Source organism: Somniosus microcephalus, chromosome 2 (assembly GCF_052327205.1).
Source record: "Somniosus microcephalus isolate GS21.2 chromosome 2, FLI_Smic_1.0, whole genome shotgun sequence".
NCBI lineage: Eukaryota > Metazoa > Chordata > Chondrichthyes > Squaliformes > Somniosidae > Somniosus > Somniosus microcephalus.
In genome coordinates, this window is record NC_140988.1 from 235,357,973 (window position 1) to 235,383,322 (window position 25,350).

Genomic DNA, 25,350 nt, shown 5'->3' on the forward strand with positions numbered 1-25,350 from the left:
TGAGAGGGAGGAACTGAATGAAATGAGAGGGAGGAACTGAATGAAATCAGTATTTGTAAGGAAATGGTGTTAGGGAAATTGACGGGATTGAAGGCCGATAAATCCCCAGGGCCTGATAATCTACATCCTAGGGTACTTAAGGAAGTGGCCCTAGAAATAGTAGATGCACTGCTGGTCATCTTCCAAAATTCTAGAGACTCTGGAACAGTTCCCATGGATTGGAGGGTAGCTAATGTTACCCCACTATTCAAAAAAGGTGGTAGACAAAAAACGGGTAATTATAGACCGGTAAGCCTGACATCGGTAGTGGGGAAAATGCTAGCGTCCATTATAAAAGATGTAATAGCAGAGCACTTGGAAAACAGTGACAGGATCGGACAAATTCAACATGGATTTACAAAAGGTAAATCATGCTTGACTAATCTACTGGAATTTTTTTTGAGGATGTAACTGGTAGAATAGATAAGGGAGAACCAGTGGATGTGGTGTATTTGGTCTTTCAGAAGGCTTTCGATAAGGTCCCGCATAAGAGACTAGCATGCAAAGTTAAAGCACATGGGATTGGGGGGTAAGGTACTGACTTGGATAGAAAATTGGTTAGCAGACAGGAAGCAAAGAGTTGGAATAAACGGGTCTTTTTCCGAGTGGAAGGCAGTGACTAGTGGGGTACCGCAGCTAGGACCCCAGTTATTCACAATATATATTAATGATCTAGACGAGGGAACTAGATGTAATATCTCCAAGTTTGCAGACGACACAAAGCTGGGTGGGCGTGTGTGCTGTGAGGAGGAGGATGCAGAGGAACTCCAGTACGATTTGGACAGGTTGGGCGATATGGCAGATGCAGTATAATGTGGATAAATGCGAGGTTATCCACTTTGGTGGCAAAAACAGGAAGGCAGATTATTATGTGAACGGCAATAGATTGGGAAAAGGGGAAGTGCAACGAGACCTGGGTGTCCTTGTGCACCAGTCGCTGAAGGTAAGCATGCAGGTGCAGCAGGCGGTTAAGAAGGCAAATGGTATGCTGGCCTTCATAGCGAGAGGATTCGAGTACAGGAGCAAGGATGTCTTGCTGCAGTTGTACAGGGCCTTGGTGAGACAACACCTTGAGTATTGTGTGCAGATTTGGTCGTCGTATCTGAGGAAGGATGTTCTTGCCACGGAGGGAGTGCAGCGAAGATTCACCAGACTGATACCTGGAATGGCAGGAATGACGTATGAAGAGAGATTGGGTCGATTAGGCTTATATTCGCTAGAGTTTAGAAGAATGAGAGGGGATCTCATTGAAACTTATAAAATTCTAACAGGACTAGACAGACTAGATGCAGGAAGGCTGTTCCCGATGGCGGTGAATCCAGAACCAGGGGTCACAGTCTAAGGATAAGGGGTAAGCCATTTAAGACTGAGATGAGGAGGAATTTCTTCACCCAGAGAGTGGTGAACCTGTGGAATTCTCTACCACAGAAGATAGTTGAGGCCAGTTCATTAAATATATTCAAGAAGGAGATGGATATATTTCTTAAGGCTAAAGGGATCAAGGGATATGGGGAGAAAGCAGGGACAGGGTACTGAATTTGGATGATCGCATTGAATGGCGGAGCAGGCTCGAGGGGCTGAATGGCCTACTCCTGCCCCTATCTTTTATGTTTACTTTCTTTTTATGTTTACTCCTTAAAAGGCCATCTCCATTTTCTTGAACATAAACAAATGCTCAGAAACTATCTACCACTATATCACAAAGATGTCGGCGATCGCGAGGTGCCTAGCTCGGGCGTGGCTGGGTAACAGAGGCCCAGGCTTCGAGGCCTACAAAAACGGTGAAAGGTAGGAAAATTATAAAGGTTAGAGAAAAGATGTACAAATTAATTAACTTTTTTAAAAAACAGTGTGTGTTTTAAAAGCAACTTTTTTTTCTGGAAATGTATATTTGAAAAGAAACATGCAGAAAGCGGGAAAAAGAAATGAAAAGTTTGGGATCAAGATGGCGGCGACTCACCTCGGTTCAGAACGATAAGGCCCGCCCACACACGCACCGATTGGTCGACCGTCAGGTCACCGAAGCGTAGGATTGGTCAATTGTCCCGTCACTCGACTCTAGGAGGGCCCGCCCGCACGTGCCAGGAACCCGCCCGCGCCACGCAGCGATTGGTCGACCGTCAGGTCGCTCGACCGTACGATTGGTCGACCTCGACATCACTCAATGCTAATGAGCGGAGTTTTGAACATTTTTTGGATACCGCGGGCACAATTTTTGTCTCACCGAAACGTAAATACGCTTACGACCGTTCTGGAATCGTAAGCTTTCTTTTGATGTAACACACGTGTAGGTACGCTCTATAACTTTTGATTGTATAGCCGGACAGAGAGACAGAAAGACAGAGAGACATACCGTTTTATATATATAGATTAAAGTCACCCATGATGACTGCTGTGCCCTTACTGCATGCTTCTCTAATTTCCCTTTTAATGCCATCCCCAACCTCCGTATTACTGTTTGGAGGTCTATATACCACTCCCCACTAACGTTTTCTGCCTCTTGATATTTCTCAGTTCTACCCATACAGATTCCGCATCATCAGAGTTAATATCCTTCCTTTCAATTGTGTTAATCCCCTCTTTCACCAGCAATGCTACCCCACCTTCCTTTCTTTTTTGCCTATCCTTCCTAAATATTGAATACCCCTGGATGTTGAGTTCCCAGCCTTGGCCACCCTGGAGCCATGTTTCTGTAATCCCAATCAAATCATATTCGTTTACCTCTATTTGCGCAGCTAATTCATCCACCTTGTTCCGAATGCTCCTTGCATTAAGACACAAAGCCTTCAGGCTTGTTTTTTTAACGCTCTCAGACCTATATGAATTATTAATTACTGTGACCATGTTTGATTTAAACCGTTGAGTTCTTTGCCTTCTAATTTTGTTTTTCTCCTTCCTGTCTTTTGCTTTTTTCCTTGTTTCCCTTTCCTCTATCTCCCTGCTCAGGTTCCCAACCCCCTGCCACTTTTTAGTTTAAACCCTCCCCAACAGCACTAGCAAACACTCCCCCTAGGACATCGGTCCCGGCCCTGCCCAGGTGCAAACCGTCCCGTTTGTACTGGTCCCACCTCTCCCAGAACCGGTTCCAATGTCCAAGGAATTTGAATCCCTCCCCCTTGCACCATTCCTCTAGCCACGTATTCATTTGAAATATCCTCCTATTTCTACTCTGACTAGCACGTGGCACTGGTAGCAATCCTGAGATTACTACCTTTGAGGTCCTATTTTTAAATTTACCTCCTAACTCCCTATATTCTGCTTTTAGGACCTCATCCCGTTTTTTTACCTATATCAATGGTGCCTATGTGCACCACGACAACTGGCTGTTCGCCCTCCCCCTCCAAAATGTTCTGCAGCCGCTCCGAGACGTCCTTGACCTTTGCACCAGGGAGGCAACACACCATCCTGGAGTCTTGATTGCGGCCACAAAAACGCCTATCTATTCCCCTTACAATTGAGTCCCCTATCACTATAGCTCTTTCACTCTTTTTCCTCCCAGCCTGTGCAGCAGAGCCACCCATGGTGCCAGGAAGTTGGCTGCTGCTGCCTTCCCCTGATGAGTCATCCCCCCCAACAGTATTCAAAGTGGTATATCTGTTTGAGAGGGGGATGGCCACAGGGGATTCCTGCACTACCTGCCTGCGCCTCTTACTCTGCCTGCTGGTCACCCGTTCCCTTCCTGCCTGTACACCCTTTGCCTGCGGTCTGACCAACTCGCTAAATGTGATATTCACAACGTCCTCAGCATCGCGAATGCTCCAAAATGAATCCATCCGCAGCTCCAGTGCCGCAATGCGGTCTGTCAGTAGCTGCAGCTGGACACACTTCCCGCACACACAGTCGTCAGGGACGCAGGAAGCGTCCCTGATTTCCCACATAGAGCAGGAGGAGCACACTATGGGGCTGGGCTGTCCTGCCATGACTTACCCTTTAATTAATTAATATTAAATGAATCCCACCAATTTCACTTCAATTAAATGATATACTCAAAGGCCCTTGCTTAATAGTAGTATTTTGGGATCCCAGCCCCACTCTTAAAATTCATTCCAATTTCCTTGCCTATTTTGGATCCAGTCTAGAATAGGAGATTTGTCTGGTTTCACTCTCATTACAGTTTGGTTGTGTAGAGTGCTGAATGAATGCAATTTAGTTCTGTGGGCAAACCCTCATCATTCTTGGGCTGGAGGTAAAAATTAACCAGGATTCCTGCTCCTTCTAACTATCCATTGACACTGCTAGCTGTGAGTGTGTTTGAGTAATGGGTAAAATGATTAGGCACGCTCCCCGTGGACCAACACCCCACCTACCAACACTGTCCAGATTCTTATCCCAGAACGTGCAGTTGAGTGAGGAATTGGCAAGCTGCTGTTTGCCCATGGAACTGCACTTGACAAAACTCCTAACTTCAGTCGAGGAGGTGCAAAGGAAGATCACCACACTGAGGTAGTGGAAATTATTTGAATGCCCATTAATCCAGCAACAGGTCTATGCCTTTAATTCTTGGTAATATAGTGGGATGTGTGTGCATTAGTTTGCCATAATTAGTACTAAACACTTATGGTTAACTATCACTCATTCTTTTTGACTTACCTGAAGTCCTTGTCCTTGGACAATGTGAAGCTGCTCTTGGATTTTGCGCAGTTCTTCTTGCTGCCGCTGGATATTTGCTTCCAGCATCCGTGTCCTCTGTTCCAACTGCTCCTTTAGGTGTTGCATAGCCCCTAGCTGTGCTGAGAACTGCAACATAGGGTGAACACAAAATGCCATATTAAGTCAAGCAACTCTCGTCTGAAATTCATAAGCACTTACAGTAAAATAACTAAATATACCAGCAGCTACATAATTTTCAGAACTATCCGGGTAGCTCAGTACAAATTGTGAAGCATAAGGACACTATAGTCATGATAATCGAATCTTGATTTAAGCTGTCTTCAGTCATTTCACTTGATCCTTTTCAGTATTTTACATGACTGGTTCAATCATGGATCCTAGAGGTGGATGGAAAAGGCAGAACTAAAAATTAACATACGCCTGAGAATAGGTCATTTGCTTGTTGTCAAGTTGATTCACTTGAAGGACTGTTTTTATATCTGTCTGGTTAGTTTGTTAAATGGAACAGAGACGCCCACTCACTTCCCATTGAGGTTGCACAACCAACATGGAAACCAGAGGCTTTTAGTCTTCAATTACTCAAGCAGTCTGCAATCCCAGTGCTACTTCTGATTTACTGCTTAGATTTTATTAAGGTGTAAATGGGGCACATAGTGATTACCAGCTACTACATTCAGAACACAGGATTAACAATCTTAATTACAAAAAAGACTTGCATTTATATAGCACCTTTCATGACATCAGGACATCCCAAAGCACTTTACAGACAATGAAGTACGTTAGAAGTGTAGTCACTGTTGTGATGTAGTAGGAAACGTGGCAGTCAATTTGCACACAGCAAGATCCCACAAACAGTAATGACCAGATAATCTGATTTTGTGGTGTTGGTCGAGAGATAAACATTGGCCAGGATACCGCTCTTTTTTGAAACATTGTGACTCCTGACAATGAACCGGAAGCTACCGGAAGCTTCTGCACATAACTGTCAGGTCCCAAATTTTAAAAATAACGTTCACAACAGGCGGAGGATCTGAGAAGTGCTGAAGCACATCACTAATAAAGCTTCATTAATGTTAGAGATTCCCAATCTACCGTCCCCACGACTATTACAGGAATGTCCGAATGCTTCTAGTCGCAGAAAAGTAATTTGCAAAATATTAACAAACCCAACTACCCTTGGCAAACTAGACGGTGCTGGGGCCAAACTATTCCCCACCTGAAAACTGCTGACCAACCACAATTTACTGCACAAACAAGTGGCTGATACCTGAATAAATTCTACAATTCTCACAATTAAAAAATTAAACTATAACTGAACAAGATTTTTTTTTAAATCGGCTTCTTTATTCCTCATTTTGGGAATTCTGGCGACAACAAACAAAAAAAAACATTGGAACGGCACATGTGCAACTACTTCCGGTTCGTTGGCAGCAGTCGCGTCCTTTTTGAAATAGTGCCATGGGTTCTTTTACATCCATCTGAGGGGGCAAACATCTCATCTGAAAGACGGCACCTCCAACAGTGCAGTACTTTCTCAGTACTGTACTGGAGTGTCCACCTAGAATTTGTAGGACTTGAACCCACAACTTACTGACTCGGAGGCGAGAATGCTACCCAATGAGCCTTTGGATATCACATTTGGATGGTAGTTTTAGGCTAGGAACTGGCACCCGCTCCTACCAGATATATAGGTCCGCATGCCACCCCGCAACGGGTGGGAGGGGGCTGGGGAGGAGGGTTAAAATATCAGGATTGGGCAATCGGACCCCAATCTGATCTTATTCCTGCCCCATTAAATTTTAAAGTGCAGAAATCAGGCCATGGGCGAGGCTCCTGCAAAAGGTAGGCGGGGTCTAATTAACATACTAAATTCATGGCTGATGACATCATCAGCACTGCAACTTAAATTTAATAGTGAGGGGAAGGCCCAACCTGTGGGATTATCGGCAGCTGATCCGAAGTGGGAACTACCGATTCCCCAAGGTAAGTGGCTCTTTCACACTCGTGTGTCAGGAGGAGCAGGAGTGCTCCCCCTAAGCCCCTCAAGGAAGCCTTTGGCCTCCCCCAGCCCGATCTCCAGCCTCCCTTGCCAGGTTCTACAGCCACTTTCAGCCTCCTCCGCACGCTCCCCTGCTCCCCGTTAATATCGGGGCCAAATTTCTGTTGTTTTGCACCAGTGATGCTAGACTGCATCACTGAATAATTTTAAATATGGTCAACACAATTATTTCTTAAACAGTAAACTGTGATCCCTGTGATTGTGCCAAACATACTGAGCCCACCAGCACCATATGTGGAATGGTCTAAGCAGTTGTGGCAATCACTGTGTCGTTAATTCAGCAAACTCGAACTTGTCATTGATTTTAATGGGGGTGGTGGGCAGAGGTACGATAAATAGCTGTTCAATATTTTCGACTTTTCCTCTGTTATTCCTTCTCCCACCCCTATGAAAATTGGCATATGTGAGAGTTAGAACAGAGGTGGTAGAACAGATACTGGAGAACTCAGAGGTGGAATGAGGCATTACTGATTGTGACAGTGAAAAAAATGCCACAATTGCCCAGGAATGTAGCCCTGAAGAGAGGGTAATTTAAAGTAAGTTTCAAGTTGGAAAAATATAATAGCTAGTCAATTTCCTGTAGCTTTGCAGATGGGAAGTAAAGACCAAGTGTGGTCTTCAGATGAAATAGGATTAGAGGGATAATTGAACCAGAACGTGCAGATGGAAATAAGATCAAGGTAATGCTGAACAAGGACGTTAAGGAGTTGGAAGGTGAGCATGCGTTCCAGGATGTAGAGTACCCAGATTATGAAGACTTTCGGGCTGAAGCAGTTCTGCATTGTCGCAAGCAGCAGCAGGGCTGCAGGTCTTGGTGCAGTATTGTGCAGATGTCTGCGACCACCTCTCGCGAAAGTCTCAGCCTCCTTTGGCACTGCTGCTCAGTCATGTTGAGGAAGCTCATCCTCTGCCTGTAAACCCTGTGTTGGGGTTATCTCCTGCGGCGCGGTGCAGCCCTGCTGACGGCCTCTGCCCTGTGCAGCATCAGGTGGCTCGAGAAGGTTGGCGCTCTTGTTGTCGGTGCTGCTGGTGTGTTTGGTTCTGCTGCGGCTACTCATCCTCCAAATCGGAGGACTATGATGAGAGAATATAAATGGTTCCCATTTTGCTGGTGAAAATGTCACTTGAGGATGAAATGTTATCAGCGCTCAGTCAAAGTGGAGAGAGGTTATTCCAAGGAGGTCACAGTGCATATAGATCTCACAACACACACTTACAACCTCAATACACCTGAAAGATGTCTTCCAAATCCTGCAATCAGAAAGTTCTGGCTTTTGAAATTGGCAGGTTAGCTTTAATGCTGCACTTGCAGCTGTGAACTATTCAGCTTGTTGGAACACCTGACAATCAGCTGGCGTGTTTCTGGAATGCCGTGGAACACGCTGAAAATGTTGCAAAATTGAAAAGCCCTCTCAAAGTAGCATTAAACAGGTAGTTAACAAGCCTTTACTGCCTCTCTCGCCGCTTGGTGTTGGGTCTGATCAGAAGTCGCAGACCTGACACTTTGGAAAGTTGCGTGGAGGTGGGTTCGCGGCGGGTTCTTGGATTTAACTCCTGACCCGCCTCCAAACCCGCCCTCTGAGCGCCGGCAAAATCGCGGCCAGAGAGTGTTTCCACTTGTGGGGAAGAGCAAAACTAGAGGTCATTAATATAAGATAGCCACCAAGAAATCAAATAGGGAATTCAGAAGAAACTTCTTTACCCAGAGAGTGATGAGAATGTGGAACTCACTATCACAGGGAGTGGTAGAAACAAATGGTATAGATGAATTTAAGAAGAGGCTAGATAAGCATATGAGGGAGAAGGGAAAAGAGGGTAATGCTGATAGAGTTAGATGAGGAAAGACGGGAGGAGGCTCGAGTGGAGCATAAACGCCGGCATGGACTAGTTGGGTCAAATGGCCTGTTCCTGTGCTGTATATCCTATGTAATTCTATGTAACTTTAAAGTAAGGACTGAATTACGTTCTTGAAGAAAAGCAGCGGAGTTCTCCTGGTGCAGTGACTAACATTTATCCTTCAATCAACACCACGAAGAACAGATTAAATGGACATTCATTTGACAACTGTTTGTGGTATCTTGCTATATGGAAACTGGTGCCACATTTGCCTACATTACATCAGTGACTACACCTCAAAAGGTAATTAAGTGGATGTGAAGCATTTTGGGATGTCCCAAGGACATGAAAGATATCAATACAATTTCTCTCTTTGTATACCATCGGACTGCCTGTCCTGGCTGAGTTGCAATTTCTTACAGCTCAATGTTAGTTTGACCCTAAACTGAGCTTTCTAACACATATCCAATCAATCTCCAAAACCACCATCTGGCACCTCTAGAACATTGCTTACTTGTGCATCCACTTCATTCCCTCCACTGCTGAAACCTTCATCATCTTAGGATCGTATTCTCAAATGTTCTTGATGGCCTTCCTACCACCACCCATCACAAACTTCAGCTAATTGAGAACTCTACGGTCAGAATGCTATGCTACACAAAATCCCACACATCACCATCCTTGCCAACTCCATTGGTTCCGCGAATTGACCATGGTCCTCGACTTCATTTTCTAAATGCTCCATGCCCACCTTATTTGGTTAATCTTACCCAACTGTAAGCTTCAAATTGCACCCTCTGTTCCCCTGACTTCAGACTAGTGCTTATTCCCTAACCCTCTGACCTGCCATCAGAGACTGATCCTTGAGTCATTACACCTATGCCCTTTGGAATCTCTTCTTAAACCACTTAGCTTGCTCCCTGATATTCTGCCATCAAAAGCTTCCCAAAAAAACTATGTATTTCACAGCGTTTTCACTCTTCCTTTCCCTAACTTACTTTACTTGCTGCTCAAGACATTATTTCATTAGAAAGAACTCCACTGTGGCCTCTCCACAGCCAAACTCTCAATCTAATAATGAAAGTCAGTTTGCACGTATAGTAGGTCCAGTAACAAAACTGTTTAAGTTTACAGGATGGGGTGGGGCTTCACATTAACTTCTGAGACAGATTTAACAATGCAAAAAAAGCCAATGGGCAAATATTCTGACCATGACAAATCTTGACAATGCAAAAGAAATACTTGGGTAAACAAAAACTAGTGTGAGGTGTGTCCTCTATATTGCAGCAGAGGAAGGGAGGTTACATGAGTTAACACCATATGACAATCTCACACTTTTTCCTTCTTGGAATGTGTCTGTTTTTGAAACCCATTGAAGTGTGTAGTATGCTGGAAGTGAAAAAGAATCAATCACATAATTCACTAATATAAAAAATACACTTACAGGGCACTTTAAAATCATCCTGCTGGTCCATAAAGCAAGAAAATAATTGTTTAAAAAAACCTCCAATTTTACCTGGCTGCTCAGTGATGCCCTTCTCTGAGGGGTCATTTCAAAACCAGATGTTATTGCCGGTCGTGGAGGTGTGCTTGTATCAGTCAGTTGTTTAGTGGGTGTTGCTATTAAAATGAAAATAGGATTGAAAAAATTAAGAATCAAAATACAATAAATATTGTAGAATGATTTAATGGTTCAAAAAAATTCTAGGACTCATCAGCTGAGTGTACCAAAAATAAAACTTTATTTACAATCTTATCTGTTTTTTCTTCTATAAGCAATCAATGGAAAGCAACTTTCTGTCTTTGTGCACTTTATCCATTTTCAAAAATATTAGCAGATCTCCAGGGCATTGCTTACAAGGAAGGGATACAAAGGATACCATCATTTGTATCAGACTATAATGCAGGGGTAGAAAGATGTTAGTGAAGAGTGGGAACATAGGAACAGGAGTATGCCATTCAGCCCCATGAGCCTGTTCCATTTAATTAGATCAGTACCTCAACTCCATTTACCTGCCTTTGCTCCATATCCCTTAATACTCTTACCTAACAAAAATCTATAACTCAGTTTTGAATTTTTCAATTGACCTAGCCTCAACAGTTTTTTTGAGGGAGAGTTTTCCAGATTTCCACTACCCTTTGTGAGAAGAAGTGCTTCCTGACTTCATGGCTTAACATTTCATCCAAAATTACTCCCTCAGTACTGAAGTGTCAGTCTAGATTCATCAACAGCATTTAAGATAGATCATAGAATGCTTCACTCTTAGCCTCCAATAAATTCTATTTGGTTTTCAGAAATGGTCTGAGGTAGGGCCGGAGGTGGAAGAAAGCAGACTTCATGATGCAGAGATCAAACAGGATGCCAAGATTGCAAACAGTGTGGTTCAGCCTGAGATGGTGCCAGGGGGAGGTGAAATCAGTTGGTGGCAAAAGTATGGTATTTGTACCATATATTTGTTCAAACTAGTGAAAGGCATATTTTGAGCTGACGTCAGGAAATTCCTCTTCACACAAAAAGAGTGACCAATATGTGGAATGGGCACTAAAGAAGTGAAGGCTAAAACCTTACAATCATTTAAGAAATAGCTGTATATTGTGATCTGAAGGGGACGGAGAAGAGGGAGGAACTAGACGTTTTCCAGATGGATGAACTCAGAGTCATAGAGTTATACAGCACAGAAAAAGAGGCCCTTTGGCCTATCGTGTCCGTGCCGGCCATCAAGTCCTGTCTATTCTAATACCATTTTCCAGCACTTGGTCCATAGTCTTGTATGCTATGGCGTTTCAAGTGCTTATCTAAATGTCAATGCTTCTTGAATGTTGAGGGTTCCTGCCTCTAACACCCTTTCAGGCAGTGAGTTCCAGATTCCAACTACCCTCTGGGTGAAAAAGTTTTTTCTCAAATCCCTTCTAAACCTCCTGCCCCTTACCTTGAAACTATGCCCTCTGGTTATTGACCCCTCTACTAAGGGGAAAAGTTCCTTTCTATCTACCCTATCTATGCCCCTCATAATTTTGTACACCTCAATCAGGTCCCCCCTCAGCCTTCTCTGCTCTAAGGAAAACAACCCCAGCCTGTCCAGTCTCTCTTCATAGCTGAAGCGCTCCAGCCCAGGTAACATCCTGGTGAATCTCCTCTGCACCTTCTCCAATGCAATCACATCCTTCCTATAGTGTGGCGACCAGAACTGCACACAGTATTCCAGCTGTGGCCTAACTAGCGTTTTGTACAGCTCCAGCATAACCTCCCTGCTCTTATATTCTATGCCTCGGCTAATGAAGGCAAGTATTCCATATGCCTTTTTAACCATATTATCTACCTGTCCTGCTGCCTTTAGGGATCTATGTACATGCACACCAAGGTCCCTCTGATCCTCTGTCCTTCCTAGGATCCTACCATTCATTGTGTATACCCTTGCCTTGTTTGTCCTCCCAAAATGCATCACCTCACACTTTTCAGGGTTAAATTCCATTTGCAACTGTTCTGCCCATCTAACCATCCCATCTATATCGTCCTGTAGCCTGAGGCTTCCCTCCTCACTATTTACCACTCCACCAATTTTCGTGTCATCTGCAAACTTACTGATCATATCACCTACATTCATATCTAAATCATTAATGTACACTACAAACCGCAAAGGACCTAGCACCACTGAACACAGGCTTCCAGTCACAAAAACAACCTTCGACCATCACCCTTTGCCTCCTGCCACTAAGCCAATTTTGGATCCAATGTGCCAAATTGCCTTGGATCTCATGGGCTCTTACCTTCTTGACCAGTCTCCCATGCTGGACTTTGTCAAAAGCCTTACTGAAGTCCATGTAGACTACATCCACACACCTGGTCATCCCCTCAAAAAATTCAATCAAATTGGTCAGACATGATCTCCTCCTGACAAAGCCATGCTGACTATCCCTGATTAATCCCTGCCTCTCCAAGTGGAGACTAATTCTGTCCCTCAGAATTTTTTCCAATAATTTCCCTACCACTGATGTTAGGCTCACTGGCCTGTAATTCCCTACTACCCTTCTTGAACAATGGTACTACATTGAGAGGAGATTTGATAAAGGTGTTCAAAATCATGAGGGGTCTAGACGGAGTCGATAGAGAAAAACTGTTTCCATTGGTGGAATGTTCGAGAACCAGAGGACACAGAATTAAGGTGATTGGCAGAAGAACCAAAGGCGACATGAGGGAAAGCTTTTTTATGCAGCGAGTGGTTAGGAGCTGGAATGCACTGACTGAAAGGGTGGTGGAGGCAGATTTAATCGTGGCTTTCAAAAGGGAGTTGGTTAAGTACCTGAAGGATAAAAATTTTCAGGGCTACGGGGAAAGGGTGGGCGAGTGGGACTAGCTGAAGTGCTCTTGCAGAGAGCCGGCACGGGCTTGACGGACCAAATGGCCTCCTTCTGTGCTGTAACCATTCTATGATTCTAAATTGCAAACAATCACCAACAAACCAATTGCAATTATAAGGGCAGGAATGATAATGCTCTGTTGCTAGTGCAGAATCAGCCATGATCCTATTGAATGGCGGAGCAGGCCCGAGGGGCCGTATGGCCTACTCTTGCTCCTACTTCTTATGTAATCGTATTAGTTTTGAACACAGGACAGAAATGCACTACTGTGTTTGTAGCCCAAACTTTGATTTACACTTGGTTCTAGTGAGGTTCTACACTGGCAGTGGAGCCTGGCATTTTCTATATAATATGACTTTAATATAGCAAATCTTTCCAAGGTGCTTCAGAAAAAAAAGGGAAGAGGGAAAGACTGGCCACTGAACAGGAGCTAGGAGAAGAGGTGGTGATTGAAGAGCAAAGAAATAGTCTTTAAGGAAGGTTGTGAAGATGGGGAGAGATTTAGCAAGGAGCATTGATATAAAATGGATATTCCAGATACATGATGCAAGTGCAAAATGGCTGAAGGCTCTGCTACTGAAGGTAGAGTGGAGTGAGGAGTGCATGTAGTAGCCTAGAGTCGAAAGGAGCAGAAACAAATATGCTTCAACAAATGTAGACTACATCAACTGCACTACCCTCATTCACACACCTAGTCACCCCCTCGAAAAATTCAATCAAATTGGTCAGACATGATCTCCCCCTGACAAAGCTATGCTGACTATCCTTGATTTAATCCTTGCCTCTCCAAGTGGAGACTAATTCTGTCCCTCAGAATTTTTTCCAATAATTTCCCTACCACTGATGTTAGGCTCACTGGCCTGTAATGCCCTGGTTTATCCCTACTACCCTTCTTGAATAATGGTACTACGTTAGCTGTTCTCCAGTCCTCTGGCACCTTCCCTGTGGCCAGAGAGGTTCTGAAAATTTGTGTCAGAGCCCCGCAATCTCCTTGCCTCACACAGCAGCCTGGGATACATCGTGTCTGGGCCTGGGGATTTATCCACTTTTAAGCCCGTTAAACCCGCTAGTACCTCCTCCCTCTCAATACCAATTTGTTCAAGTATATCACAATCTCCCTGCCTGATTTCTATGCCTACATTGTCCTTCTCCATAGTGAACACAGATGCAAAATATTCATTTAAAACCTCACCTACATCTTCTGGCTCTACACACAGATTGCCACTTTGGTCCCTAATGGGCCCTACTCTTTCCCTGGTTATCCTCTTGCCCTTAATATACTTATAAAACACCATGGGATTTTCCTTTATTTTACCTGCCAGTGTTTTTTCATGCCCCCTCTTGGCTCTCCTAATTTCTTTTTTTTTTTTTTTTAATAAAAGTACCCCCCCTGCACTTTCTATACTCCTCTAGGGCTTCCACTGTTTTTAGTCCTTTGTATCTGCCAAAAGCCTCCCTTTTTTTCCTAATCCATTCTCGTATATCCCTTGACATCCAGGGTTCCCTGGGCTTGTTGGTCCCACCCTTGACCTTTACGGGAACATGTTGCCGTTGTACTCTCTCTATTTCCTGTCTGAAAGACTCCCACTGCTCTGATGTGGATTTTCCTATAAGTAGCTGATCCCAGTCCACATTGGTCAGATCCTGCCTTATCATATTAAAATCGGCCTTCCCCCAATTTAGAACCTTATTTCCGGTCCATCTTTGTCTTTTTCCACGACTACCTTAAATCTCACCGAATTATGGTCACTGTCACCAAAATGCTCTCCTACTGACACTTCTACCATTTGCCCGGCTACATTCCCTAGAATTAGGTCCAGTACCGCCCCCTCTCTTGTAGGACTTTCTACATGCTAGCTCAAAAAGCTCTCCTGGATGCACTTTAAGAATTCCGCACCCTCTAAGCCTTTCACACTCTACTATCCCAGTTAATATTGGGGAAGTTGAAATCCCCTACTATTATTACCCTATTATTTCTACACTTCTGAGATTTGCCTACATATCTGTTCCTCTAGCTCCCCCTGACTGTTTGGGGGGCCTATAGTACACTCCCAGCAAAGTGCTTGCCCCCTTTTTGTTTGTAAGTTCTACCCATATGGCCTCATTAGAGGAACCTGCTAAGATAGCATCCCTCCTTACAGCAGTAATTGACTCCTTGATTAATATTGCAACACCCCCTCCTCTTTTACACCCCCCTCTGTCTCACCTGAAGATTCTATACCCCAGAATATTGAGCTGCCAGTCCTGTCCCTCCCTCAATCATGTCTCTGTGATAACAACAATATCATACTCTCATGTGTTCATCGACACCTTCAATTCATCTACCTTACTCGCAAGACTCCTTGCATTAAAATAAATGCCATCCAGCCTTGCCATACTCCCTTGTGCCGTTATATTTGCTCTGCCTTCCAGGCTGACTTGTTTTTTCCTCTATATTTGGCTGTGCATCACCCCTTACTATAGCTCCACTCCATATCCCATCCCCCTGCCAAGTTAGTTTAACCCCCCCCCCCCCCGTACTAGCAAACCTCCCCGCAAGGATGTTGGTCCCGTTCCGGTTCAGGTGCAACCTGTCCGACTGCACAGGTCCCACCTTCCCCAGAAGCAGACCCAGTGATCCAGGAAACTAAAGCCCTCCCTCCTGCACCAACTCTTTAGCCACACATTCATCTGCTCTATCCTCCTATTCCTATATCACTAGCACGTAGCACCGGGAGTAATCCAGGGATTACAACCTTTGAGGTCCTGCTTTTTAATCTGCTACCTAGCTCCCTAAATTCTTGTTGCAGAACCTCATCCCACTTTCTACCCATGTCGTTGGTACCAATGTGAACCACAACCTCTGACTGTTCGCCCTCCCCCTTTAGAATGCCCTGCAGCCGTTCAGTGACATCCTTGACCCTGGCACCAGGGAGGCAACATACCATCCTGGAGTCACATCTGCGGCCACAGAAACATCTATCTGTTCCCCTTACGATAGAATCCCCTATCACTATTGCTCTCCCACTCTTTTTCCTCCCCTCCTATTGCAGCTAAGCCACTCGTCGTGCCACAGACTTGGCTCTTGCTGCATTCCCCTGAGAAACCATCTCCCCCATCAGTATCTAAAACCGAAAATCTGTTGGAGAGAGAGATGGACCCAGGGGACTTCTGCACTACCTTCTTAGTTCTTTTGCTCTGTCTGGCGATCACCCATTCCCTGTCTGCCTGTGCACTCTTTACCTGCGGTGTGACCACCTTGTTAAACGTGCTATCCACGAAGATCTCAGCTTCGCGGATGCTCCACAGTGACTCCAACCGCAGCTCCAGCTCCGAAACGTGGATTTCGAGTAGCTGGAGACACTTCCTGCACATGTGTTCGCCCTGGACAACTAAAGTGTCCCTGACTTCCAACATAGCACAGGAGGAGTGCTGCCAAGCTGCCCTGCCACGTCCTACCCTTAATTTACTCCCTTTAAATTAAAGAATATTAAATACACTAGGGACCTTACTTCCCTTTAAACACTACTTACTCTAAACTAGAGACCTTACTTTTACTTTAATGACTGGAATGTAGAAATACTGTAGAAATACTCACCGCTGGTTCTCTGTCCCCTCTTGTGCAGCTTTTTAGCTCCTGCTCTCCTGGAAGCTGACAAAGATGGAAAAAGAACGCCTCACCTGCAGCTCAACACACTGTTCCGATCTGCACTCCGTGACAAACTGCACTCTAGCCTCCCTTATTTATACTGCTGAGATTTAAATAAGTGACCTCTCTGGCAGTTACAGAACCAGATTAGATCACTTAATTAATTACTCTCACCTGCTCTCCAGCACAGGGCTTGCTTAGCCCTGCCCAAGCGTGGAAGAAACTTAAAACTTGAAACAGTAAATTTAAATGCTAATTGCAAGCACACAAGACTAGAATTTATAGAAATAAGAGATTAACCTTTAAGATTCACTCCCTCACTCACCAAACTCGCAACTTAACACTCTGTTCTGATCTGCACTCCGATTGGATTGACTTCATCATCCATATCTATCGTGTGACTATATCACTATCACAAATGATATGTAACTGGTGAATAATTGTCTTGTACAAATTGGCCTTGAATTTGAAGTTGGTAATAACAGTGAATAAACAGTGCTCACTGTTATTACCCCTTTGAAACTGATTGCAACTCCAGGATTTAGCACATACGCATCCTAACACGGAAATTCTGAAGCTGCAGTCAGTCAGTCATTCACTGCCCCGACACTGGCTGCACTGTGGACCCCCACCACCCCCCCACTGGCAATCAGTGTAATCGGGGAATCAGAGAAACTGACAAAAGCTTTGGCTTTTCCGCACTACTATCACTGTTAAATACCCCATTAAAAGTTAGACCTTTTTGGATTAGATGTAACTGGAGTTTTAACAGCATATTGACTGCTAAACAAATGTTATGGCCCTAAAAAACTAATTTTAATTCTTAATTCAATTTTTAATTACAATTGTTAAGAAACTTTAAAAAAATTATACATATTTTAAAACCTTGTTCATATTTATTTCAGGTTGACCTTTTCCCCATGTGAGAGCCCCAATTTTTGTTTTGCTCTCTATACATTTTTAAGTTAGAATAAAAGGAGCTTGTTCACTTCCTGGTTACAGGTCTGAGAATTCTGCATTGTGATTGGCCGCTTAGACAGCTTATTGACGTCACAGCAGCTCGCGTAGGGATTCATAGAAACATAGAAGATAGGAGCAGGAGTAGGCCATTCGGCCCCTCGAGCCTGCTCCGCCATTCAATGAGATCATGGCTGATCATCCAAATTCAGTACCCCGTTCCTGCCTTCTCTCCATATCCCTTGATCCCTTTAGCCTTAAGAAATATATCCAACTTTATTTAATGAATTGGCCTCGACTGCCTTCTTTGGCAGAGAATTCCACAGATTCACCACTCTCTGGGTAAAGAAATTCCTCATCTCTGTCCTAAATGGCTTACCCCTTATCCTTAGACTGTGACCCCATTAACTTATGCTGATTTCAACTGAACATCGGAAAAGCCAAACATCTCGCCATGGAGATCACGAGATCTTTGTGGGAAGCTTACTTCGGGGCCAGTGGGGAACGCCTTTGCTTTGTCACTGACCGCAAATTATGGGACAATATCTTATTGCCAGTCAGACACCATTTTGGAGTTTTATTAAATTATAACCTAGCAATGGCAAACACACATGGCAGTACATTTCTGTACTCTATGTTGCTCTTTTAGGTTCTACCTTATCCCACCAGAAGTGTGAATAGACTTATCTTTTCATCTCACAAAGAATATCCAAGTAGAGAAATCATCTTTATTTGCTGGAAATGGTCTACCTCCTAAAAGTTGCACACAAAAACAAGAGGGTGCTACGCAGAAAGTGAAAGCGAGAATATATCTCCATCAAAAATAAGAGTTTAAAACTTCAATAATATTGTAACTAACACTAATTTTACCATAAAATTTAAACTTAGTTACACTATTATTCCTGAAACTTACAGGCTGGATCAGACACTGCAGTATGTGACGAAGACTTCCTCGAACTGGAGGAAGCAGATGGTGTACGGCTGTGATTGAATCTTTCCAATGCCTCCTTGAGACTGACTGTGTTTAGCTTAATGTCAGATCCAGAATCCTGCTTCCAAAAGGGAGAGGTAGAGAGAAAGGAAGGAAAAACATTTATTTTGTAATGTCAATAATGATGAGCTTAAATTTGACAAAAAAAACACCTAGTAAATAAAATCAAACTGTCAAAATATACCTCCCATTTCTCTAAAGCTAGTATATTTTATAATACACACTTACCATACTGATGCACTTAAAGCCTATCCCTGTATACAGGTTGCCCCTGTCCCCCCCCCCCAAAAAAAAATTAGAAAAACACATATGTACAGTTTTAAACATAACTTTAATTACAATTACATGCCCAAAAACTACAGAATGAATAATATACTCCATGTCAGCTGATGCAGTACTTCTGTATATTCCCCTTCTGACACAATCTTTAAACATATTCTTATAACTTTACCAACTTTCTTTAAAAGTGCAAGGGGGAGGGATTCAAATTCCTGGGACATTGGAACCGGTTCTGGGGGAGGTGGGACCAGTACAAACTGGACAGTTTGCACCTGGGCGGGGCCGGAACCGATGTCCTAGGGGGAGTGTTTGCTGGTGCTGTTGGGGAGGGTTTAAACTAAAATGGCAGGGAGTTGGGAACCTGTGCAGGGAGACAGAGGAAAGGGAAGCAAGGATAGAAGCAAAAGACAGGAAGGAGAAAAGCAAAAGTGGAAGGCAGAGTAATCAAGGGTGTAAATCAAACAGGGCCACAGTAAATAATAATTCTAAAAGGACTTAGAGTGTTAAAAAATCAAGCCTGAAGGCTTTGTGTCTTAATGTGAGGAGCATTAGTAATAAGGTGGATGAATTAGCTGCGCAAATAGATGTAAACGGATGATATAATTGGGATTACGGAGACATGGCTCCAGGGTGACCAAGGCTGGGAATTCAACATCCAGGGGTATTCAATATTCAGGAAGGACAGGAAAAAAGGAAAAAAGGAGGTGGGGTAGCATTGCTGGTTAAAGAGATTAACACAATAGTAAGGAAGGATATTAGTTCTGGTGATGCGGAATCTGTATGGGCAGAGCTGAGAAATAACAAGGGGCAGAAAATGTTAGTAGCAGTTGTATACAGACCCAATACCAGTAATGCGGAGGTTGGGGATGGCATTAAACAGGAAATTAGAGACGTGTGCAATAAGGGCACAGCAGTTATCATGGGTGACTTTAATCTACATATAGATTGGGTTAACCAAATTAGTAACAATACTGTGGAGGAGGAATTCCTAAAGTGTATAGGGATGGTTTCCTGGACCAATATGTCGAGGAACCAACTAGAGATCAGGCCATCTTAGACTAGGTATTATGTAATGAGAAAGGATTAATTAGCACTCTTATTGTGTGAGGCCCCTTGGGGAGGAGTGATCATAATATGATAGAATTCTTCATTAAGATGGAGAGTGAAGTAGTTGACTCAGAGACTAGGGTCCTGAATTTAAATAAAGGAAACTACGATATGAGGCACGAGTTGGCTAGGATAGATTGAGGAACGTTACTTAAAGGGTTGATGGTGGATAGGCAATGGCAAACATTTAAAGATTGCATGGATGAACTACAGAATTTGTTCATCCCTGTTTGGCATAAAAATAAAACAAAAAAGGTGACTCAACATTGGCTAACAAGGGGAATTAGGGATAGCATAAGATCCAAGGAGAGGACATATCACTTGTCAAGGGGAAAACTCTCCATTGGTTGGAATCATATCTAGCACAAAGGAAGTTGGCTGTGGTTGTTGGAGGTCATTCATCTCAATCACATGACATCACTGCAGGAGTTCCTCAGGGCAGTGTCCTAGGCCCAACCATCTTCAGCTGTTTCATCAATGACCTTCCCTCCATCATAAGGTCAGAAGTGGGGATGTTCGCTGATGATTGCACACTGTTCAGCACTATGCGAGACTTGTCAGATACTGACGCAGTCCGTGTCCATATGCAGCAAGACCTGGACAACATTCAGACTTGGGCTGACAAGTGGCAAGTAACATTCGCACCACACAAGTGCCAGGCAATGACCATCTCCAACAAGCGAGACTCTAACCATCTCCCCTTGACATTCAATGGCATTACCATCGCTGAATCCCCCACTATCAACATCCTGGGGCTTACCATTGATCAGAAACTGAACTGGACCAGCCATATAAATACTGTGGCTACAAGAGCAGGCCAGAGGCTGGGAATTCTGCGGCGAGTGTCTCACCTCCTGACTCCCCAAAGCCTTTCCACCATCTACAAGGCACAAGTCAGGAGTGTGATGGAATACTCTCCACTTGCCTGGATGAGTGCAGCTCCAACAACACTCAAGAAGCTCGACACCATTCAGGATAAAGCAGCCCGCTTGATTGGCACTCCATCCACCACCTTCAACATTCACTCCCTCCAGCACCGGCGCACTGTGGCTGCAGTGTGTACCATCTACAAGATGCACTGCAGCAACTCGCCAAAGCTCCTTCAACAGCACCTTCCAAACCCGCGACCTCTAGCACTTAGAAGGACAAGGGCAGCAGACGCATGGGAACATCACCACCTACAAGTTCCCCTCCAAGCCACACACCATCCTGACTTGGACCTGTATCGCCGATCCTTCACTGTCACTGGGCCAAAATCCTGGAACTCCCTTCCTAACAGCATTGTGGGTGTACCTACACCATATGGACTGCAGCGGTTCAAGAAGGCAGCTCACCACCATCTTCTCAAGGGCAATTAGGGATGGGCACTAAATGCAGGCCTAGCCAGCCAGCGACACCCACATCCCATCAATGAATTAAAAAAAAAGCAGCAAACCTGAGGATTGTGAGCAGTTTAGGATTCAGCAAAGGAGGACAAAGGGATTAATTAAGAGGGGGAAAATAGATTATGAGAGTAAACTTGCAGGGAACATAAAAACTGACTGTAAAAGCTTCTATAGATATGTGAAGAGAAAAAGATTGGTGAAGTCAAGCGTAGGTCCCTTGCAATCAGAATCAGGGGATATTATAATGGGGAACAAAGCAATGGCAGACCAATTAAATACATACTTTGGTTCTGTCTTCACAAAGGAGGACACAAATAACCTCCCAGAGATGTCGGGGAACATAGGGTCTAATGAGAGGGAGGAATTGAATGAAATCAGTATTTGTAGGGAAATATGTTAGGGAAATTGACGGGACTGAAGGCCGATAAATCCCCAGGGCTTGATGATCTACATCCTAGGGTACTTAAGGAAGTGGCTCTAGAAATTCTAACAGGACTAGACAGACTAGGTGCAGGAAGGCTGTTCCCAATGGTGGGGGAGTCCAGAACCAGGGGTCACAGTCTAAGGATAAGGGGTAAGCCATTTAAGAAGGAGTTAGATATATTTCTTAAGGCTAAAGGGATATGGGGAGAAAGCAGGGACAGGGTACTGAATTTGGATGATCAGCCATAATCTCATTAAATGGCAGAACAGGCTCAAGGGGCCAAATGGCCTACTCATGCTCCTATCTTCTATGTTTCTAAAACTGTGAAGGTTATCAATAGAAATATTTAAAAACGGTGACATACAATGAACTATATGCACAATGATAAGTATCAGCAAAAAGAAAAAAGTAATACCTCTGTACGGTTTCCCTCCAAACACAATTAGCAAAATGGTCCTTGATAACTATCAGCAACTATTTTTATTAAACAAAATAGTTTTTCTGTAGAATTTTCCCTCTCCAGCTTTCGAAAAAAAATACTGCTACATGTACCCAAATTTTCCAGTTTCCAGTACTGTGTACTTTCTTACCATAAAGAAAAGCACAGTTATGACCTAATTCAGCATTAGAGCTTGATTCCTAGAACATAAGAAATAGGAGCAGGAGTAGGCCATTCGGCCCCTCGAGCCTGTTCCGCCATTCAATAAGATCATGGCTGATCTGATCTTGGCCTCAACTCCACTTTCCTGCCTGCTCCCCATAACCCTCGACTGCCCTGTAGCTCAAATATATGCCTATCTCCGCCTTGAATATATTCAATGGCTCGGTCTCCACAGCTCTCTGGGATAGAGAATTCCAAAGATTCACGACCCTCAGAAGAAATTCCTCATCTCCGTTTTAAATGGGCAACCCCTTATCCTGAAACTATGCCTCCTAGTTCTAGATTCCCCCACGAGGGGAAACATCCTCCCTGCATCTACCCTGTCAAGCCCCCTCAGAATCTTATATGTTTCAATAAGCCTGCAAAAAGCCTGCTGCTGTCAGTTTATGAGTGCCCATATAAAGCTACTTTTGTTACTTGCTTCACAAAGCTTCATTGAAAAAATTATTTACATCTACATTCTTGACTTGCAGTTGGCTGCATTGTGGACAAATCGGGGTGGTATTGACAAATATGGCCCTTAATAGTTTTTTTTCAGCACAGCACATTTTACAAAGCTGGCCTTCAGTTTTGCACCATGCTTATCCAGTTGTGTATTAAATCCCATCATCCAGCTCTTTTCCTGGAAATGTACTTGCATGCCAGTTGGCTTTTCAATCTTGGGTAGTTTCAATTCAATCTCATAAATGTTTACAGCATTCTGCCTTTTTCCATGCTGCCAGCATTACTGTGCAAATCGTTGTATTCCCAAAGTCTGTCATTCAAATGGAAATAGCAGACGTTTCCTTTTCATTCATCATGGTGTTGCTAAGCATATCTTACCTATTTTGCTACAGCACCCCTATATAAAAAAGGTGCCAGAGAGCAATTTACTAGATAGAGAAAACATTTAGCCTAAGGGACAGCTATACCACTTAAGCAGCCTTATAATGTAGTTTCCCATGTCTTCTCATAATCACCAATAAGTGCTGACTTATTTCTGTACAGCATTGTTGGCAAGTTTAATGTGCCTAATGAATCTGTAACACTGATCCTCAGCTTGTTTAGTCCTTGGCTCAGTGGTGGCACTCTTGCCTCTGGTCAGAAGTTTGAAAATGGTGAACACCCGATCCGGACTGGTCTATAAGTGTCGGGACAGTGGCACCCAGCAAGGGCGCGGGGGAACAGCACCCGGTGAGACAGCGGCACCCAGTGGGGACAGCGGCACCCAGCAGGGGGCGTGGGGGAACAGCACGACTGGGACAGCAGCACATAAGAACATAAAAAGTAGGAGCAGGAGTAGGCCACACAGCCCTTCGAGCCTGCTCCGCCATTCAATAAAATCATACCCGATCTTCGGCCTCAACTCCACTTTCCCGGCTGATCCCCATATCCCTTGATTCCCTTAGAGTCCAAAAATCTATCGATCTCAGACTTGAATATACTCAACGACTGAGCATCCACAGACCTCTGGGGTAGAGAATTCCAAAGATTCACAACCCTCTGACTGAAGAAATTTCTACTCATCCAAGTCTTAAAGGGACGACCCCTTATCCTGAGACTATGCCCCCTAATTCTAAACTCTCCATCCAAGAGAAACAGCCTCTCAGCATCTACCCTGTCAAGCCCTCTAAGAATCTTATGTTTCAATGAGATCACCTCTCATTCTTCTAAACTCGAGAAAATAGGCCCATTCTATTGAATCTCTCATCATACGACAACCCTCTCATCCCAGGAATCAATCTAGTGAACCTTTGTAGCACCTCCCCTAAGGCAAGTATATCATCACTTAGGTATGGAGACTAAAACTGTACATAGTACACCAAGTGTGGTCTCACCAAAGCCCTGTACAATCACAGCAAAACTTCCTTACTCTTATACTCCAACCCCCTTGCAATAAAGGCCAACATACCATTTGCCTTCCTAACTGTTTGCTATACCTGGATGTTAACTTTGTGTTTCATGTACAAGGACATCCAAATTCCTCTGAACACCAACATTTAAGTTTCTCACCATTTAAAAAAGATTGTTTTTCTATTCTTCCTACCTCACATTTCCCCACATTATACTCCATCTGCCACCTCCTTCTTGCCTACTCACTTAACCTGTCCATATCCCTTTGCAGACACTTTGTATCCTCCTCTCAGCTTACGTTCCCACCTGGTTTTGTATTGTGAATGGAATGCTGATCAAGCAGACTGCTTTATCCTGGATGGTGTTGAACTTCTTGAGTGTTGTTGCAGCTGCACCCATCCAGGAAGGTGGAGAATATTCCATCACACTCCTGACTTGTGCCTTGTAGATGGTAGAGAGGCTTTGGGGAGTCAAGAGGTGAGCTACCCACCACAGAATACCCAGCTTCTGGCCTGTTCTAGTAACCACGGCATTAATGTGGCTGTTGCAGTTTAGTTCCTGGTCAATGGTGACCCCTACAATGTTGAAGGTGGAGGACTCAGCGATGGTAATGCCATTGAATATCAAAGGGAGGTGGCTAGACTCTTTCTTGTTGGAGACGGTCATTGTCTGGCACTTGTGTGATGCAAATGCTACTTATCAGTCCAAGCCTGATGTTCAGGTCTTGCAGGTATGGACTACTTCATTATCTGAGGAACTGTGAATGGAGCTGGACACTAATCATCAGCGAACAACCCCATTCCTGACCTTATGATGGAGGGAAAGTCATGGTGAAGCAGCTGAAGATAGTTGGACCTAGGACGCTGCCCTGAGGAACTTCTGCAGCGATGTCCTGGGGCTGAGATGATTGGCCTCCAACAACCACATCCATCTTCTTTTATGCCAAATGTGACTTCAGCCACTGGAGAGTTTTCCTTCTTATCCCCATTGACTTCAGTTTTACTAGGGCTCCTTGGTGCCATACTTGGTCAAATGCTGCCTTGATGTCAAGGGCAGTCACTCTCACCTCACCTCTGGAATTCAGCTCTTGTGTCCATGTTTGGACCAAGGCTGTAATGAGGCCTGAAGCCAGCATCAGTCATCAGGTTATTTTAAGCGCTGCCTGATAGCACTGTTGATGA

The 25,350-nt window shown here is 44.1% G+C and overlaps 1 protein-coding gene across 19 annotated transcripts in view; it reads right to left on the bottom strand.

Moving 5' to 3' along the window:
• Positions 1 to 25,350, bottom strand: part of clocka (clock circadian regulator a) — a 311,097-nt gene that overhangs the window by 34,584 nt on the left and 251,163 nt on the right. For 14 of the 19 annotated variants that reach the window (XR_015074178.1, XR_015074174.1, XM_085970176.1 and 11 more), the window contains 4 exons: positions 18,403 to 18,541; positions 16,482 to 16,535; positions 10,062 to 10,165; positions 4,630 to 4,776 (listed from right to left, as the gene is read on the bottom strand). Coding sequence is in view for 17 of the 19 variants with exons in the window: in XM_085970176.1 (XP_085826302.1) it covers positions 4,630 to 4,776; positions 10,062 to 10,165; positions 16,482 to 16,535; positions 18,403 to 18,541 (444 nt within the window). In the remaining 2 variants the exon portion in view is untranslated. The remainder of the gene's footprint in view (positions 1 to 4,629; positions 4,777 to 10,061; positions 10,166 to 16,481; positions 16,536 to 18,402; positions 18,542 to 25,350) is intronic. The other 5 variants (XM_085970133.1, XM_085970116.1, XM_085970123.1 and 2 more) reach the window with 3 other exon arrangements.